The 18,569-nt window shown below is 41.2% G+C and overlaps 1 protein-coding gene across 1 annotated transcript; it reads right to left on the bottom strand.

The window, feature by feature from the left end:
- Positions 1-2,906: 2,906 nt before the first annotated feature.
- On the bottom strand, positions 2,907-15,633 carry CHGB (chromogranin B). Its single transcript, XM_047069357.1, has 5 exons — positions 15,518-15,633; positions 11,327-11,373; positions 10,725-10,818; positions 4,292-6,027; positions 2,907-3,198 (listed from the first exon to the last, which is right to left on the bottom strand). The coding sequence occupies exons 1-5, from the start codon at positions 15,564-15,566 to the stop codon at positions 3,115-3,117; spliced, it is 2,010 nt and encodes a 669-aa protein (XP_046925313.1). The 5' UTR covers positions 15,567-15,633; the 3' UTR covers positions 2,907-3,114.
- Between the last annotated feature and the right edge of the window lie 2,936 nt (positions 15,634-18,569).

Below are 18,569 nucleotides of genomic sequence, written 5' to 3'. Positions count from 1 at the left end.
AGGACCTGGAGGCCAGAAGTCCCAATCAAGGTATCAGCAGGGTCATTCTCCTCCTGACAGTTTTAGGGGAGAATCTTTCCTCTTCCAGCTTGTGGTGACCCCAGATGTTTGGCTGGTGGCAGCCCACTTTTAATCTCTACCACCATCCTCACATGGCCATCTTCCCTCCATGTTTATGTCTTCAGATGACATTCTCCTCTGTGTGTGTCTGTGTCCAGATTTCCCTCCTCTGATAAGGACACTAGTTGTATTGGATATGGGCCCACCCTAATGACCTCAACAGAACTTCATTGCATCGGCAGAGACGATTTTCAAGTAAGGTCGTGTTCACAGGTGCTAGGGGTTAGGTCTTCAACATGTCATTTTGGAAAACACAGTTCAACCCAAAACACCCACTGTATGCCTTTCAGGACTACTTGATGTTTTGCCATCAATATATACTACTTTGATTAAAAGAGGAAAAAAACAGTGGCCTGGATTTGTCTCAAATAAATGGTGAGTTTGTCTTAAATAAATGGTGGCATCGCATCCCCAGAGGTCTTAATCACACTCTGCTGGCACCATGAGTCAGGTGGGATTCTCTTGAATGTCTCCTGTATCTTTGATAGGTCATCTGTGCCTACACATTCTCCTGCCCTGAAGAATTTGCAAACTAAAATGAAAGGATGTGCTAGTGCACAGGACATCCACCAGAGGCCAGGACCATGTGTTGCTAGGCTCCATCTGCCAGCAGCTTCTCATGAACAGTGGTGTGTGTGTGTGTGTGTGTGTGTGTGTGTGTGTGTGTGTGAGTGACTTGCCAGGTTGGCATTTGGTGCATTGCAGTGTTTTGCCTTCTCTTATCCAGTGAGTAAGCTATTCATCTTGGACCCTTGAATCTTCTTTATTAGGAAGTGATTTTTTCTACTGAACTGCAATAGAGAAAAGGGAGAGACATTGTTGTGTCTACTGCAATGTATTAAGAATTTCTTTTTTTTTCCTTGTTTTGTTTTTTTAATTTTTATTCATTTTTGAGAGAGAGAGAGAGACAGAATGTGAGTGGGGGAAGGGCTGAGAGAGGGGAAGACACAGAATCTGAAGCAGCCTCCAGGCTCTGAGCTGCCAGCACAGAGCCTGACACAGGGCTCGAACCCACAAACTGTGAGATCATCACTTGAGCCGAAGTTGGACACTTAACTGACTGAGCCACCCAGGCGCCCCTTAAGCATTTCTTAGTAACTTGTATCAAGATTCAATAACACAAAGGGTTACAATGGCAATATATGAAACTGTAGTTGTATTATTTGCCATAATACAAGCTTGGCTCTGAATGGTTTCTTAGGTTTGGGTCCCCCAGAAGCAAACCCTAAGGTAGGAAGTTGAGGACAAGTAGTTTATTTGGGAGATGATTCCAGGAAACACCAGTTGAGGTTACCAGTAGGAAAGGGACAAGGAGATAAAGGCAGCCTATAAAGCTATATTACCAAGCAGGTTGCTGCTGTGGCACCTGGGGCTCTATCCCTTGGGAGACACCATTGGTGAGGAATGAAATGACAGGTAAAAGAAGAGGACATTTTCCACCTGTCTTCCTGTAGCTAGCTGCAGGGTCAGTGGTAGCAGCCAACATTTCCTGCATCATGCCATATGTCAGGCACTATTCTAAGTGTCTTGCTTACTCATATCATCCTCATAACAACCCAGTGAGGCAGGTATCCTTATTTTGCTGACGAACTTGAGGTCCAGAGAGGGGAAAACAACTTGTCCAAAGTCATACCTTTACTTAGTAACAGAGTCAGAACCCTGTCTTCTTACAGAGTAGAAATCAGACAGGCCCTGAGGGTCCAGGGATCTGTCTGGACCGGCCCAGATGTTCTGATTTTCAGTCCGAGTGTTTCCCATGATCCAGGCTCTCCTTGGCCCTGAAAAGTGACCCTTGGCTTGCTATTCCCAGAGCTTTCCAGATAATAAGATTTAAAAAGTAATGTCTTATGATCATTTTTGAAACAGCTTCTTCAAGTCTACTTAAACTTTCTTTATCCTGGGGGAATAGATGTCTTTTCTTGAGCTCTTTCACTTTATATCCTGGACGTTCTTTTACTTAAAGTTTTGCTTTTTTTTTTTCTTTTTCCTATTCTGCACCCAGAGACAAACAAATCCTAGTGCTATCCTCTCAAATTTATTTTTATTTATTTAATTTATTTTCTTTTAATTTACATCCAAGTTACTTATGCAACAATGATTTCAGGAGTAGATTCGTATTAAGGAATGCCCCTTACCCATTTAGCCCCTCCCCCTCCCACAACCCCTCCAGTAACCCTCTGTTTGTTCTCCATATTTAAGAGTCTCTTACTGGAAGGGGCGCCTGGGTGGCTCAGTCGGTTGAGCATCCAACTTCGACTCAGGTCATGATCTCACAGTTTGTGGGTTTGAGCCCTGCGTTGGGCTCTGTGCTAAGAGCTCAGAGCCTGGAGCCTGTTTTGGAGTCTATGTCTCTCTCTCTCTGCCCATCCCCCACTCATGCTCTGTCTCTCTCTGTCTCAAAAATAAATAAACATTAAAAATTTTTTTTAAAAAGAAAAAAAGAGTCTCATGTTTTGTCCCCTTCCCTATTTTTATAGTATTTTTGCTTCCCTTCCCTTATGTTCATCTGTTTTGTATCTTAAAGTCCTCATGTGAATAAAGTCCTATGATATTTGTCTTTCTCTGACTAATTTCACTTAGCATAATACCCTCTAGTTCCATCCACATAGTCAAATTTACTTTAAAGAATGGATTCGAAAGTCACACTCCACCCTGAGATGCCCAAAGGAAGCTAACAACATGAAGCTTTGGTCTCAGATGAATCTTTTATTGTTTCAAACCAAGACAAACATATTTTTTCAAAGATGATAGCACAATCATTGTCACAAGCATGTTGATATGTCTATTTTGCAAGAAAGGATATGCTACAAGTCATGCTATTCATATTTTCAATAGCATTCTGGCAAAAATTAAAGCATTTCCAAATTGTGTCAAACATTTAATGAATAGTGAATTCTACTTTCTGCTCTTGGGTAAATAAATGGTGTCTTTCAGTGAAGTGAGTGGAAAATAGATAATGTGAGAGTTGCTTCTTTAAAACTCTTCGGTTTTAAATCAGCCTCTTCGGTTGCCACTGAACTTCTCAGCTATTTTCTGTAGTTCCAAATCCATTGCAGCCAAGTTTTCAAGTTCTTTTTCCTAGAAAATACAGAAAAGTGGAGGCATGAGGTCTCAGATCAATTAGTTTTATTGTAGTTTGAAGGAGTATGAACAGAAAGGGGAATATTTGATATGTTAGAAGTCATATGAGACACCCTACCATCAGTGGTGCTCAAAGTGTGGTCCCCTCACCAGAAGCATCAGCATCTCCAAGGAACTTGTCAGAAATTCAGATTCTTGGGCCTCACCCAAGGACCTACTCAATCAGAAACCCTGAAGTCTAGGAATCTCTTGAGATTCTTATGCACGTTCAAGTTTGAGAAACACCAACCAACATAATATTAGGAAAAAATCATTGTTTAGGCTGGTACAGTTCTGATAATGTTAACTCTCCAAGATGTAAACTAATTGTTATAGTCCAGTAGCTGATAACAAAATGGGGTGATATCTTTAGCTGATAGACTAAAATGGGGTGCCTGGGTGACTGGGTTAAGCGACTGACTTCAGCTCAGGTCATGATCTCACGGCTCGTGGGTTCAAGCCCTGCTCTCGGGCTCTGTGCTGACAGCTCAGAGTCTGGATGGAGCCTGCTTCACATTCTGTGTTTCCCTCTCTCTCTGCCCCTCCCCCACTCATGCTCTTTCTCTGTCTCTCAAAAATAAACATTTAAAAAATTAAAAACTAAGATAGACTAAAGCAATTAATTTCTATATCATCTGTTCTTTCTTCCCCTGGGAAATAGTGGTGAAAAGTTAAATGACCAAGAAGACACCAAAATAGTGGTTGTCAACCTTGACTGAACAATGACTGGGAGCTTTGAAAAATCCTCATGCCCACGTAGTACCCAGTACCAAATACACAGAATCCCTGGAGGTGGGTCCAAACATCAGTAATTACTCAAGCCTTGCAGGTGATTCCAATGTGCAGCAAAGGTTGAGAAGCACTGCAGTAGAGTGAGTGCACAGGGATATGGACAATGGACTCAAACCCAGAGGTTATCTCCACTCTCTTATGGGGGTAGATTCTCATGGTAATTGATTCCCACCAATTTCTCCACATTAATATCAGATAGTCTTGAACATATCAACATTAACCATCTTAAATTAATTTTAAGCAAAGCCCCACACTGTACCTCTTCCTCTGTCAGAACTCCCTGGCCGGCCCTGTCCTTTTCATTTTCTGCTGCATGGCGTGGGCTCATCTGCTCCTCAGAGTCATAAAAGTCTGGAAATTCAGCTGACTTCTTCCTGTAGTGAAGGAGCTGGTCCAGTTCAGCCACTCTGTCATACTGCCTTTTCAGATCCAGTTTGAGGGGGAGATTTCTCTTCTCATAGCCCCAATTCACGTCCTCTTCGAAGGGCTTTTTCTCCCACAAGTCATAGTTGTATTCCGGGAAGAAGTTCTTCTCATTCAGGGTCAGCCCATTTTCTTCTTCACCCTCAAGAAAATTGTCATCCATGTTGTCTTTTCTCTCAAAATGGCTGCTCTTCCACTGAGGAGGGTCATAGTATGTGTTGAGCAGCTCCCCTAATCTCTTCCTCTTGTCAGTGGTGTGAAGGGGAGTATACTGTTTGCCTTGAAGCCTAGCTTCTTCCCTGCTCTCTTTAGCATCTTCCAGGTCCTCCTGCTGCTGCCACTTCCCTTGGGCTCCTTCTTCACCATAGTTGAGGTAATTTCTGTCCTGCTCTTTCCACTCGCCTTGTGGATGCCTCCTTGCCTTGTCCATCTGGCTTTCTTGAACACGGTAGTGTCCTTCACCCAAGAACCGTTTTTCTTGTTTATTGTCTGGAATGGAATATGCACCTGGTTCCCCTCCTCTGGTTCTATAGTGGTGTCCCCCTTCTCGGACCCTCTCTTCCTCACTTTCTTCATTATATCCATGTGCCATCTTGTCAAGCTCTGAGCTGGGGCCATTTCTCTTGTCCTCCTCCTGGCTCTCCTCACTGGGAGGTCTTGGAGCCCTGTAGTCCTCACTTCCTCTGCTGCCATATTGTCCCTGCTCCAGGTCCTCAGGAGCCTGGACAGCTGGGTAACTCTTCACTTCTTCCCCATATTCAGGTTCTTCTTCCTCTGAAGCCCTGTAGTGGGCTGGATGATGGTCCCTCCTTTCCCCTACAGTGGACATGCCCACGTTTGACTCCGATTCCTCACGAAAGTGTCCCCTCTCATCGGAGGGAGGTTTCCCTTCTTGAGAGGACCTGTCAGGCCTGCTCCTCCCATGGTGGTGTCTTGGCTTCCAGCGTCGTTTGTCCACCTCAGGGCCAGCATCTTCCTGACTTTCCTCAGATTCTTCCTGGCTCCCAACTTGGTTTTTAGACTCTTGAAGGTGTTTCTCCTGGCTTCTTGTGTCCTCACGACTCTCCTGGCTACTCCTCTCTCGACTGTGTGTCATCTCCTCAGGCGGCCCAGCAGAGTGTATACCATATCTGGCAACTAAGTCCTCTTTTTTCTTAGCAGTAGCCTGGTTTCTTTTGTTGAGAAAGGCATTTTGTGTCTCTTCTGGCTCTTCCAGGTTTTTCTCTTCACTGCCATCTTTCCCATGCTCCGTTTTCTGGTATTTCTCTCCCTCCTCTTCCTTCCTGTCCTCTTCCTCGGTTTTCTCAGAATGGTGTGTCTTTGCTTCTTTGGAGACTTGACTGTTAGAGGGGTAGAGGCCTCCTTGGGGTTCACCTGCTTCTTCTCGGCTATGCCCACCTCCCGCTGTGTCTGCCATTGTCAGGCCTTGGGTATCCTCCCCTGGGGCTCTTGTTTCCTCCCTACCAGAAGGCCTGTGGGCTTCTGAGGCATCAGCTGGGTTTCTTAACAACCTTACTTCAAATCGTGTGTTTTCATTTTCATTTTTCTCTTCATCTTTGACCTCTTTTCTACCTAACATGAAAATAAAAAAGCATAAGCATAACTTCAGAATTGCTTGTGGTTCAACAAGCACCAGCCTCAGTGATCACTGCAAAACGTAAGGACCTGAAAAATCACTTGAGTAATTGTTTGAAGTTTATTTTTGAGAGAGATAGAGTGAGTGGGGGAGGGGCAGAGAGAGCAGGAGAGAGAGAATCTCACTGTCAGCGTGGATCCCTGATGTGGGGCCCGAACCCACCAACCTCGAGATCATGACCTGAGCCAAAACCAAGTGTTGAATGCTCAACCGACTGAACCATTCAGGCACCCCACTTGGGTAATTTTTTAAGTTAATGAAAAATATACTCAGATTACTTTTGAAAGCAAACGGTATGAAAGCTCCTTGGCTGTGTTAAATCTAATAATAAACGATTTCTATTTTCACTTTTTTCATAGCACCCAACCAGCATTTCTCGGTACTATTAATGATAAAATGGAAATCCAAATAGAGATTTATGAAATGTTAGACTTTAGAGCCAGAAGAAACCTTTGAATTCATCTTGTTCAACCTCCTCTTTTTGCAGACAAAGACAGTGAAATTCAGAAAGGTGTATTTAGGGACCCTTCTTTCTATATTGGCTGTAAGTAAGATCTAAAAAATTAGCATTATGTAAATAGCTCTAACTAGAATCCAGCTAAATGAAGTTAAATAGCCAAAGGGAAACATCAGGATTCAAAGGAGGATGTAAAATTTTAAATTATTAGTTTATCAGCCTTTTTTTTATTCAATCAACTGTGTAGACCCAAGGTAGCAGTAAGTGACAATATAACTTACTAACTGGTGACAAGAAGTGGGTATATTTCTTCCCTTAGAAAACTGTACAGCAGTAGAAAGAACCATTTCTTCCATCACTCGGGTCCTATCTGCCCAACATATTCTCAGATGTTCAAGATGAAAATCAGTATACTGAGTTATCTTTGTGTTTCATTGGTCAACAGTAGATGGTATAACTGGTATTTCAATTGAATGTGTTCTATCTTTTCCAGATGTCAGTAGCTCTTTTACTAAATCCTCCTTAATTCAGGGGAGTCCCATGAGAGGAGATATGCAGCTAACGCTGTCTGAATGATAGCTGGAAGGCCTTGAATTTCAACTTGTCACTGAGTTCAGACAGAACTCCTGAAGCCCAAGCCTCTCCTAACTCTGGGGCTACATCTGCACTGTCCCACTGTGCTATCAGCCTTTGGTGGCTACTCAGTATTTGAAATGCGGCTGATCCAAACTGAGATGAGCTATAAGTGTAAGATGCCTACCAGATTTCTAAGACTTTGTATGAAAAAAAAAGCAAAACATCTCAATTTTTCATATTGATTATATATTGAAATAATACTTGGGATGTATTGGATAATATATATTATAAATACATTAGGTGTGGGGGCACCTGACTGGCTCGGTTGGAAGAGCATGCAACTCTTGATCTCGGGGTCATGAGTTTGAGCCCCATGTTAGACATAGAGATTACTTAAAAAAAACTTTAATAAAATAAATAAATCTATTGGTTGTATAAGAATTATATATTGAATAAAATGTATTAGATAAAAATAAAATATATTATGAATATTAATTTCACCTGTCTCTTTTTACTTTTTTAATGTGGCCACTAAGAAATTTGAAATTATATTTGTGGTTCACATTATATTTCTACAAAACAGTACTGATGAGTCATTTTGAACTGACGTTTGCAAAATTGGGTCTTTGTAAAAATGTCGAAAAAATAGCAAGATGGTCTGTACCTCTCTGCTTAAAGCCCAGCCTGGCATGATAACATTCTCATGTTTTATGAATCAACTGAAATGTCTCTGACCTTTCACACCCAGACACCTAAGAGCTGGTGCCTTTCCAGTGATTTTGTCTTTTAAGAACCAGTGCAACATTGAGGCAGGTGAGGTTGTCCAAGTAGGCATAGGTAAGCAAGGAGGCTTTGGGCAGAGACTGACATCATTCTGAGAGTCAGATGACATAACCCCGATCAGACAGGATCTCAGCTTTCCAGGGCAGGGGCTGTGTCACCCCTTTCCTACTGCCTACTGGTCAGGAACAGAAGTATTTTTCTTTTTCCCCAGTTATATGTGTGCTCCCTGTAGCAGCTTGTGACTGAGGCTTAGCACTTCCTCCTAAATTTAGCTTTAAGTCCCCACAGGTGAGATCAGAGTACTGTGATTAGCAGCACATAGTCACTGTCAATCTGTAAAACCAAGGTGTGAAGCCCGTCCTTACTTTCAAGTAAAAATGGGGGAAATGTACCTTCCATCCCTAACTTTCATGTTGCAAGGATAACCAGATTAACCTGGACAAAGAGATTCTCGTACCTATTAAGACATGGACTATGTATTCCCCGAGGTCTCTTCAAGCCACAAACAGTGATTCTCTTCCACTCTCCCAGTGCTCATTTACTCAGTAAGCGTATGCTTGCTCCACAGACATGCTGAAGAGAGTGGGGAGTGGAGATGGAGATGAGCTACAGGTGGGAGGGAGAATTCATCCATCCAGCTGGCAAAACCTCTACCGGTCTTCTGATCAGCTTAAGACATATCAGCAGCAGAGAAAACTAGAATCGGGCAGAAGCCACAAACTAGTAACCCAGAGGTGAGTTCTTTTTGGCCTAAATAGCATTTTTAGCAATTTTGAATTCAGAGGCAATACTCAAATACCAGGAGATATTGCTTACAAATCCAAATTTTCACTTCTCTTGAAAAATCCCAAATCTGATAATAAAGTCTATATTTCTCGGTTGGAGCAGAAAAATATCTCCCCCTGTACCCTCACCCCCTCCAGAACGGACATGTATCTTCCAGTCTGTGAGTTACTTCCTATTCTGCCTTATTCCTTATGCTATCTGTCTGGCCCTGGCTGATGTCTGAGTCTGCAACCCAGAGGAGCTCTTAAACCCTTGTGTAGTTCTTGGGTGCAGTGTCACCAGGGTCCTGTTAGACATGAGTCATTAGATTTTAACCAGTTTCCCTGAGGCTGTCTCAAAGGACATCAAAAGACCCCAGGGCACAGTCAGTGATAAGGGGAGGCTAGAATTGCCATGGCCACAAAGTAAGGGCTGAGCAGGCAAGCAGAATCCGACATTCAACAGCTCTTCCTAAGCAATCACAGTTCTTTGATGACCTAGTATGGCAAACCCCACACTTTTGCATCCATCTGGTAAACGAAACAAAGAGAAGGGAGATAGTGAGATGGGTCTGCCCAGAGGAGCTGCCTTTTGTCCCTGCCTGAAGATTCATTCTGTTTGTACACATTCCCTGTAACGGCTGGAAAAGAAAGTTCGGGAGAAATCCAGAAAGAGATGTCTAGGCTGGGATTGGTAGGGAAGCTTCCTCCCATTGTTCATGGGGCCCCTGCAGACTCAGGTCCCCACATCTACTATAATTACCCTGAAGCCTCCAATGGTGGATTGAGTCCTGCTAGGTTACTCTTTTGGTCAATTGCCAATACTTGTTTTTACCATTTTATGTATGAGGGCTCGTGTGCAGCAATAGCAAGAGTATTCTCCTGCAACAAGAGATTTTGGAGGTGACAAGAAAAAAAAAAAAAAAGATCACCATTCCCAGCCTCACTAAAAATTGAAAAGCAGAGAAGGTGTTGAAGAGAACAGTGGTTTTTGGATTTGTTTGCATCAGTTTGACTTCATGTATAAAGGAGGCAGCATAGGGGCGCCTGGGTGGCTCAGTTGGTTAAGCATCCAACTTCAGCTCAGGTCATGATCTCTCAGTTCATGAGTTCAAGCTCCACATCAGATTCTGTGTTGAGAGCTCAGAGCCTGGAGTCTGCTTCAGATTCTGTGTCTCCCTCTCTCTCTCTCTGCCCTCCCTACTCATTCTCTCTCTCTCTCTCAAAAATAAATAAATGTTAAAAAAATTTTAAAAGAGACAGCATAGTTTTGAGAAATTGATCTTTTAATGTCAATGCCCAATGGATACTGCTTGCATTACTGTTCAGATTTTGTCTTCGACAGAAGTTGATTTGTATAGAGAATACATCCCACTCTAGATTCAGAAGGTCATTGCTCTGACTCACTGAATGCTCTGCTTTTACCCTCCCCTTTTTAGTTCTCAGGCCTAACCTCTACCATTTGGTAGTACCTCCCATTCTAATCAGCTGTAAATGAAAATGGCTTAAACAATCTGTCGTGTAAAGAGGGCAGAAGTTTCCAAGTCGCCCTTCAAGCTTGTAACTTCTCACTGTCAGAAGAGCAGAAGGCAGGGAGAAGAATAATTAAGATCTACTTCTATCTTTTTGTCTTCCAACACTCCCAGAACACTTAACCCCTACTACCTAATAACAAAAAAGCACTCCCCACACCTCCCTCCACCCAAGTAAAAGCCTGTTCTAAAAATCCAAACTCTGGAACCAAGGAATTTAAGAACTGATAGACATCTCAAAGACTATCATTGAGTTCAACTCCCTTATTTTACTTTGAGAAAATAAGCCCAGAAAGGCAAGAGGTCTTTCCCCATGGTCACACAGCTATTAAGTGGCAGATTGGGACTAGAAGCCATATCTTCTGTCTCCTCAGATACTAGTCTAGTCTGTACTCTTTCCATTGCATTACCCACTCCCCTGATTCTCCCCTCATTTGGAGGTAAAGTGGAAGCTGAAGTGGAGCAAGCAGGAGGAAGGATCACCTGAGGGACAAAGATCTCCTGCAGTGTAGGACACTTACTCTTTTTCAGGACTTGGCGACACTCAGGGGTGATGGGTGGAGCATTGGACTTCGACAGGGCATTTGAGAGGACCTCGATGATGCAGCGAGTCACCTGGGGGGAAACCAAAAGCAGGTTGGCAAAAGCTGGTGTCACTGGGATGATGGCCTAACCAAAACCAGAGCTGCTGTAGAGAGAGGGTCGGCTCTGTGACCTATACTGGTGTGGGATCCTTGGGGCAGAAATGTAGATTTACAGGACCATCATGAAACATCCCAGGCTTTTCCACAGAACACTGCACAATGGCACTGGGTCAAGATTACACAAGAGAAGAGAACTACCTTACCCCCCCCCCCCATTTCTTGCAGATCCAAAGGAAAATAGTGATGACAGCTATCCTCAGGAGCACTAAAGACACTGGGAAGGAAGTGAGATCCCAAGGCAGGAGGGACATCCTTTGCCCCCATTCCCTTAGGGATGAAAACCTGGCTTTGTAACACTATTTTGTAGGTTTTTTATTCTTGTTGTTTCTTTTGTTTGTTTGTTTGTTTGGTATGATAAGGAGTGGGAGAATCTAGAGTCTAGATGAAGGTATACATTCTAGACTTCCATTTCAACTTACCATTTCTTCATTGTGGTTCCTGTTATCCACTGGCATAGAACTGACTGCTTTGAAGGAGAAAAAGAAAAGGGAAATGACTTGAGCTGATTTTTGGAAGCTGTGTGACCCCAAACTCACAAAATCACTCCCACTCCTTGCACATTACTTGGAAAGAGTGGCAGAGTCACAGCTGAGCAGAGTGGAGATAGCTGGGTAAGATTGGTCCAGGAGTCATAATTGCCCCAGTTGCTCATGTACACACACACACACACACACACACACACACACACACACCTGTTTTCCCTAGCAATGTCTTAAACATGATTTAGAAATGAATACTATCTTATATGCAGTATAAATCAAATCCAGACGACAGACAAAGAGAGCTTCTGAGATACTGGCAATGTTCTGTTTCTTGATTGCGGTACTGATTATGCAGATGTGCTCAATGAGAGAAAAATTCATTAATCCATATACTTATGATCTGTGCAGTTTTCTAATTGGATATTATACTTCAATAAAAGATTGAAAACCTACTTTAAATGAAACCAGGGTACCCTCCTCAACCCTTATGCCTACCCAAAATGGGTAAAGATTTGTGATTCCCTCTACCTATTGCTGTCCCCACCAAAATATCCTCCCCACAACTCATTTCATTTTTGAAGTCATGGTTGTGATTATTTTACATAACTAATTACCTTGTTTTTATCCCCAGTCCTTTTTCTGAACAAGCTTGCTTACGCATGTGTATCAGTGTTGTGTTTCCCTTTCCCCATGTTGGCTGTAAACAGCAGGGGAGGGATCTGATTCTAGTTAATAATATCATATATGAAATAGGTGTTTAACAACTGGATTATCAGAATATTTTTAAACAGTAAATCTTAATTTATTTAAATTAAATTTCATAAGATTTTGCTTGTTTTGAACCAGCGATTAAAGTGTCTTTGTCTTCTTAGGAAATGCTTCAAGTGCTTTTAATTTTCCAATGCCATTTTTTTTCTTTCAAAGCTTCTTTGATTCTTTTATCTTTCGCTTTGACTCTGTTCTGTCTAAGCCCTTTCCATTGGAGAAGCTCAAAGCATTTACATGTAGGCCCATCTCCACAGTTCTCCTGACACTCCCTGGAGTGGACAGCTGCCATTATGGCTGAAGAAGCTCAGTGCACAAAATTCTTCTAGGTCCCTGAGACAAGAAAAGAGCTAGCTGAAGGAAGAGCAAAACTCAGACATCAGAGATGAAAGCTACTCAAATGCAATTTATTTTTAACCAGCAATCTGACCTCTCCTCCCCAAATGTTTACACTCCAAGTCTCTTTAACTACCTGTCTCTAATCAGTTACACATCATCCCAGGCTCAACCTAGGAATAAAACCTATTTCATGTACTTACCTAACTTAATTTTCCTTTTTAAAGCATGACTTGGGATATACTTCAATTGTTTCAAGAAGTCCAAAGCTATCCAGCATATTAAAACCATTTGTAAAATGTTTGAGAAGTGCCTAACAAGGTAAAAAGACCCCACTATCTTTCTAAAACATAGTTCAGACAAGATCCAGATGTCCTACCTTTGGCACCCAGGGCCAAATATACTGGCTAGATCATTATTTTATCCCCCAAATGGTTGTTATTGGGAAACATTTTCACTTTGGCATTTATTCTTTGCACCCGAATCTGTAAAATTCTCTAGAAAGAAATGACTGAGAGAATTACTCCTCTAATAAACTAGAAGATGCCTCTTTAAACTTTAGCATTACTAAACCTTCTTTGGTAATGTAGTTTCTTGCTAATAACTTTTCTTTTTTTCTCCATATATGTAAAATAGGTGCTTTTATTAACTACTGGCATTGCCAAAGTATTAGCAGTTATCATATTTGGGAGGAGATAAATATTTTTCTTTTATCACTCTAAACAGTTTTTGGTATATGTGCTGCTGAAGCGAGCACTCACTCTAAACAATTTATAGCTCATGTTTGTTATTGCAAACAGTCCTATTTCTCTGATTGAGGCTCTTCAGATTTATTTTTGATGGAAAGGAACTAAGGTCTCCTTATAAAAGTGCATTACGCACCTTGATGAGACACCTAAGTTCCACTGTATTTTTTCCAATGGAATCTGTAACAGCAAAGTGATAGTTAAAGACACATTGATTCCCCTAAAGCAGTTTAACTTATTTTTGTATAAAGATTCAGGAGGCACCAAAGAAAACCCAATAATTATGATAAAGGTGAAGTAATCAGATGATAGAAAATCTTCAAATAATATTGTATGATATACCCGAGAATAACTTGAAATGTATGATATTTCATAAGACTATCAAACTAAGGTTTGATTCCACAATAAAAATACAGCTAAAATTTTTAAAAGTTAAGCAACTTCATCTGAATGAAGAAACCATTTTACCCAGTATAATATAGATATCATGTAGTAACTTCACTTATATTAATTTTTAGAGTGCACATGTAGCTACTATGGAAAGGTATGGATCTCCCTTCAGAAGCTCTTAAGGGGAGGAAATGAACCAAATGGTTTCCTGAGGTTTTCTTCATCCCTGTGATTTTGCTAAATAACAAACTTTGCTTGAAAGCTACCATGTTTCATTTCCAGGCATTTGTGGATGGCAGGAATGGGCACAGGGGTTTCTTTCTAGGGTAATGAAAAACTTCTGACATTTGATAGTGATTACACAATGTCAGAATATACTCAATTCTGCCCTTTAAAAATATGGGTTTTATGGCATGTGAATTATAGCTCAATAATTTTTTTAAAGAATGTGATGTCTCCATTTTAGCTGATATTAAAATATGAACCCATCTTAAAATATTCTCTTGCATAGGAGAGCTCTAAGTGTTTTACCACTATAATAAAATAAATCTCTGTTTTGTTGTCTCTAGCACAATGTATATAGCATAGCAATAGCATTTTAAGCAATTTGTTTCTGAAAATATTTAAATTAAGAACATTTATAGGTAATGTATAAGAGTGACAAGAATGTTAGAAAATTTGAAATGCTTGTAGCTTGCAGTAAAATAAATTACCACTGGCTTTCATTTTATGTCTTTACATTTGGTATCCAACAATTGCTGTCAATGAAAGCTTTATATTCATAGATGGCAATACTTCAATTCCAGGTAGGAGTCTCAATCTCAGATAAAGAACAATATCCTATGGGGTCATTAAAATAGCCACAGAAAACCTCCAGTTTAATCTGATGGTGCATATTTACCTCCCAATGGTCTCAATACTCATAGAAATTTTACTTCAATACACATGAACACACACACACACACACACACACACACACCACATTTTTTCCAATCTCCAGAGATCATTTCTTCAAGATTCAAAGTAGTTTGAAAGATTAATCCTGCAGTCTTCCACACATAAAGAGACACTGTCAGATATCTACTACTTTAAGTTTCATCCTCCCAAATTGACTAAAATGATTTTTTTAACTTCTCCAAGGATATTTTGTGGTTATTTTATACTTGTTATTTTCCTGCAGTACAAAAGACAAAATATCTACTGCACTTTCCATTCATAACTTAAAAATGGATTAATTTGGGTATGAAATTACCTCTTCCCAGAAATGGAACTATAAAATAAAAAAAAATTACATTAAGTTTGTACATAACATATACATGAACACACACATATAGATGAACATGTTAATTAAAAGATATAAGAATACATACAAGACTTACTTTCATCTCATCATGTTTAAATAATAATAATAAAGGAAATTACACAGGTGCCAACTAATATATAATACATGGACTCCTGTGTCTCTGTAGTCCTCTGGCTTTAAAAAAACAAAGAAATACTCCATTCCAGTTACATATTAAGGCTTTAACAGCGTCTAGACAGGTAGAGAGAGAGTGACATTTTAGGAGGTAGCACAAAATGTGGGGTTTCCGCGGAGACACTGCACGTTTTCTTTCTATCTACAGGAAAACTCAGATATGAAAAGACTGAGACTCTTCTGGTTGGGCTAAGAAGACCTCTGGCTTTTTCCAAGTCAGACGATGAAGCGGGGAATTGAAGGAAAATACCCAGCCAAGAGAAGAAATTAAGAATGTCAACCAAGATGGAAAAACCTTCCACTCAACCAACCCTTCCTCTCCCCCAGTGTCTACAAGCCAAGACTCCCGGAGCGCCCTGGAGGACCAAGGCTAGCGCTGTCCGCGGTGCTGAACAGCCCGCCGAGCCCACTCACCGGCCACCACTGCCGCTGCCAGGAGGCCCAGCAACACGGCCGGCTGCATGGCCCCGCTCTCCCGAATCTGCGCGGAGAAGAGGATGGCGACTAGACCGGTGAGTGGGATGCAGGCGGAAGGCGAGATAAAGATGCTCCGGGAAAGCCGCTGTGCGTCCTGGTCCCCGCGGTGTGGCGCGGTTGGCGCAGGCCCCGCTCTTTTAAAGGGCAAGCCAGGGCCGCAGGGCCGGGAGGGGCGGGAATCCAGGAGGCTGCGCCCCCTCCGCTCAGCGCTGACGTCAGGAGGCGGCCCCGGGGCCCGCGGCGCAAGTGGGAGGAAATCTACGCCAGTCCAGTCTCCCGGGTGCTCGAGGTCTGGAGCGGGTGTGGGAGTGAGGCGGACGTCGGAATGAAAGTTTGAGGGGAGGCAGTGCAAATCTGACGCGAGGGGAGAGGCAGAGGTCCCGCATAGATTGCCCCAGCTTGTTCCTCATCTCGCTCCACGCCACCTTCAATGAGGCTGTGTATCGTGTGCAGTTTTGTTGAGAGTGTATCTAGGACTAAGTCTGGTTTGTGTCGCCACTACCCAGCGAAGTATCAATAAAACTCCTGCTAACTAGAGAGTACTAAACGGTGGGGGGACATGGAAGGAGCAATGATGGCTTTAAAAATAAAAGGTGCAGAGGGAGAATATGGAACCTGCCGTTCTTTAAAAATTTTAGTCTTAAATCTATCTACCCATTTTTCTATCTATCCGTATCTATCTACCTTTCTGCCTACCTACCTATGTACTATTTGTGATTATCTCTCTCTCTGAACACATAGCATACACACACACTGGAAAAAATTTTAAGTCACATGGCACAAAAGAGTTTACTAGAAACATCTCCCTTCTACTTCTATTTCCCCACATTCCTAATTAACCCCCTGCAGAGTCTACTCTACCTAACCACTTTCTGTTGTTTAGGCTTAATTTATTTTGGAGCATATATAGCTACATCTTCTTTCAGATGGCGGCACTATATTACATTGACTGTATTAACTGGAGTTTATTTAACCAGTTCCCTTTCTGATGGGCATTCATGTAGGTTATTACCCTTTGGCCTTTAATTACTCCTTTACAACAGAGCTCTAGTGTCAGGGGCAGGTCATGTAATAACCTGCTTGTAGAATCTAGTACATCTCATAAGCACTGTTCATCCTCTTTGGCTTTAAAATTGAAATAAGAAGGCATTCTGTTTTCTGTGAGAGGAAGGTGAAAACATCTTCCAGGATATTTTTAATGTGACTTCTCTCAATCTAATGAGGAATCAGGAAAAAGAAGCAGGCATATGGGCACCAAAGAGAAACAGCTCAGAATCTTCTCTGATAACACAGGCTTTGAGGAATAGAGTGAACCATCATGTGGAGTCTTTTTTAGAGAAGGCAGATGTCTGCATGTACAACTAAAAGGAAGTTTCAGTGTCTTTTTCCTGAAAATCAATGAGGCTCAAATTCTTTATGCATGCACTACATCTTCCTGAAAAGGCTGGGAATGATTTCCCCAGGACCATGGCTGCAGGATATTTAAGAGAATAGTCTTAAAAAGGATATTAGTGGAGCAGTTGGTAAAATTTGAATAAGATCTGTAGATTACATGATAAATATTGTATCATTACAATACAATACAGTGTTAATTTCCTGATCTTGAGAATTGTTCTTGTGATTATGTAAGAGAATGTCTTTGTTTTTAGGAAAGGCATGTTGAAGTAGCTAGAGATAAAAGGGTGTCATATATACAACTTACCCCCAAATGTTTTAGAAAAATATAGAGTTAGAGAAAGGAAAAGAAAGAAAGAATACTAAGGCAAGCAGGGCAACATTTGGGAAATTGGGGTGAAAGGTATATGGGAATTTTTAATACTATTTTTGCATTTTTCTGAAATCTGATACTATTTTCAAACAAACAGAAAAGAATATTCTTGGCACAAAAGAGTCTTATAAAACCTCTGTAAAGAAGTGGGTACAGAAAAAGAAGGTGTTGAGTAAAGGCCTTTCTTTGAGTGCTGATCTGGGGGAAATTCTTCTACTATTATTGAAATTATATAAGGGTTCCAACTGCTGTTTAAAATGCACTGATTGCCAATAGTACTTAAACATTGCCACCTTCCAGGAGCATCTACATTCCAGTATTTCATCAATTTCCCTTTTATCTTGCTTTCTCATAAAGTACAGGGTTAAAAATATTAATGTCATTTTGTGGCTTCTCAGACAGGGCTTGGGCTGAGCTTATTAGTCATCAAGAAAAGTCTTTTCATTATTGTGAATTGGCCCACAGCCAGTTCCTATATTCAGACTTACCTTTCTTTGTTCTCATTATTTGACAAACTTTTTATTATTTTGCCTTTCACATTTAGATCTCCATGTACTAAGAAAAAAAAAAACATTTGGCAGGAGCGTTTCTAAGGAATTCTTTCAAAGCAGGATGACAGAGGAAAAAATATTTTCCTTAGGAACCAGGGCTTACAATAAACATGGAATGAGATAGGGGTACAGTCACACTTTTTACCGCTTTGCCACTTAATTGTTCTGAGAATTTTTTTACTGACCATCCTTACCCACCTGCTGTTTAGTGTCACTGAACACACACACACACACACACACACACACACACACACACACAACAACAACCCTAGAGTTCATCATCTCATTGGTCTATTTGTTTATGCTTGGAGAAGTATCACACTTTCTCTATCACCACAGCTTTTTAAGAAGTCTTGATATCTGGTGGAAAAGGTCTTCCCACCCTGTTTTTCTTCAGGAGAGTATCTGTTATTCTTGGCCTTCTGCATTTTCATATAAATTTTAGAATCAGTTTTCTGTCAACTGCATGAGAAAAATCTGTTAGGATTTTGATAGGAATTGCATCAAATCTATGGATCAATTTGGGAGCAGCTGACATCTTTACCATATTGGGCAGACTTAGCTTTTTGATTACTGATAATGTTCTGGATATAATCTTATCTCAAGTAGTATAAATACTATTACCACAAGAAAAGAAAAGAACCCATGGGGAAGAGCATTTCTCAGGAAT

This window comes from Lynx rufus, unplaced genomic scaffold (assembly GCF_022079265.1).
Source record: "Lynx rufus isolate CCGP_SWC_20201006 ecotype Redwood Valley unplaced genomic scaffold, mLynRuf1.p SCAF_8, whole genome shotgun sequence".
Lineage (NCBI taxonomy): Eukaryota > Metazoa > Chordata > Mammalia > Carnivora > Felidae > Lynx > Lynx rufus.
The sequence above is the reverse complement of the archived record's forward strand: the minus strand, read 5'-3'. Positions and strand labels throughout refer to the sequence as shown.

Excerpts from the sequence above, each read along its gene's own strand:
- CHGB (XM_047069357.1), bottom strand. The coding sequence starts at position 15,566 with ATGCAGCCGGCCGTGTTGCTGGGCCTCCTGGCAGCGGCAGTGGTGGCC. Across the intron at positions 10,819-11,326 it reads GGAACCACAATGAAGAAATG|GTGACTCGCTGCATCATCGA; the intron begins GTAAGTTGAAAT and ends GTTTCCCCCCAG. Across the intron at positions 6,028-10,724 it reads TCGCCAAGTCCTGAAAAAGA|GTAGAAAAGAGGTCAAAGAT; the intron begins GTAAGTGTCCTA and ends TTTTCATGTTAG.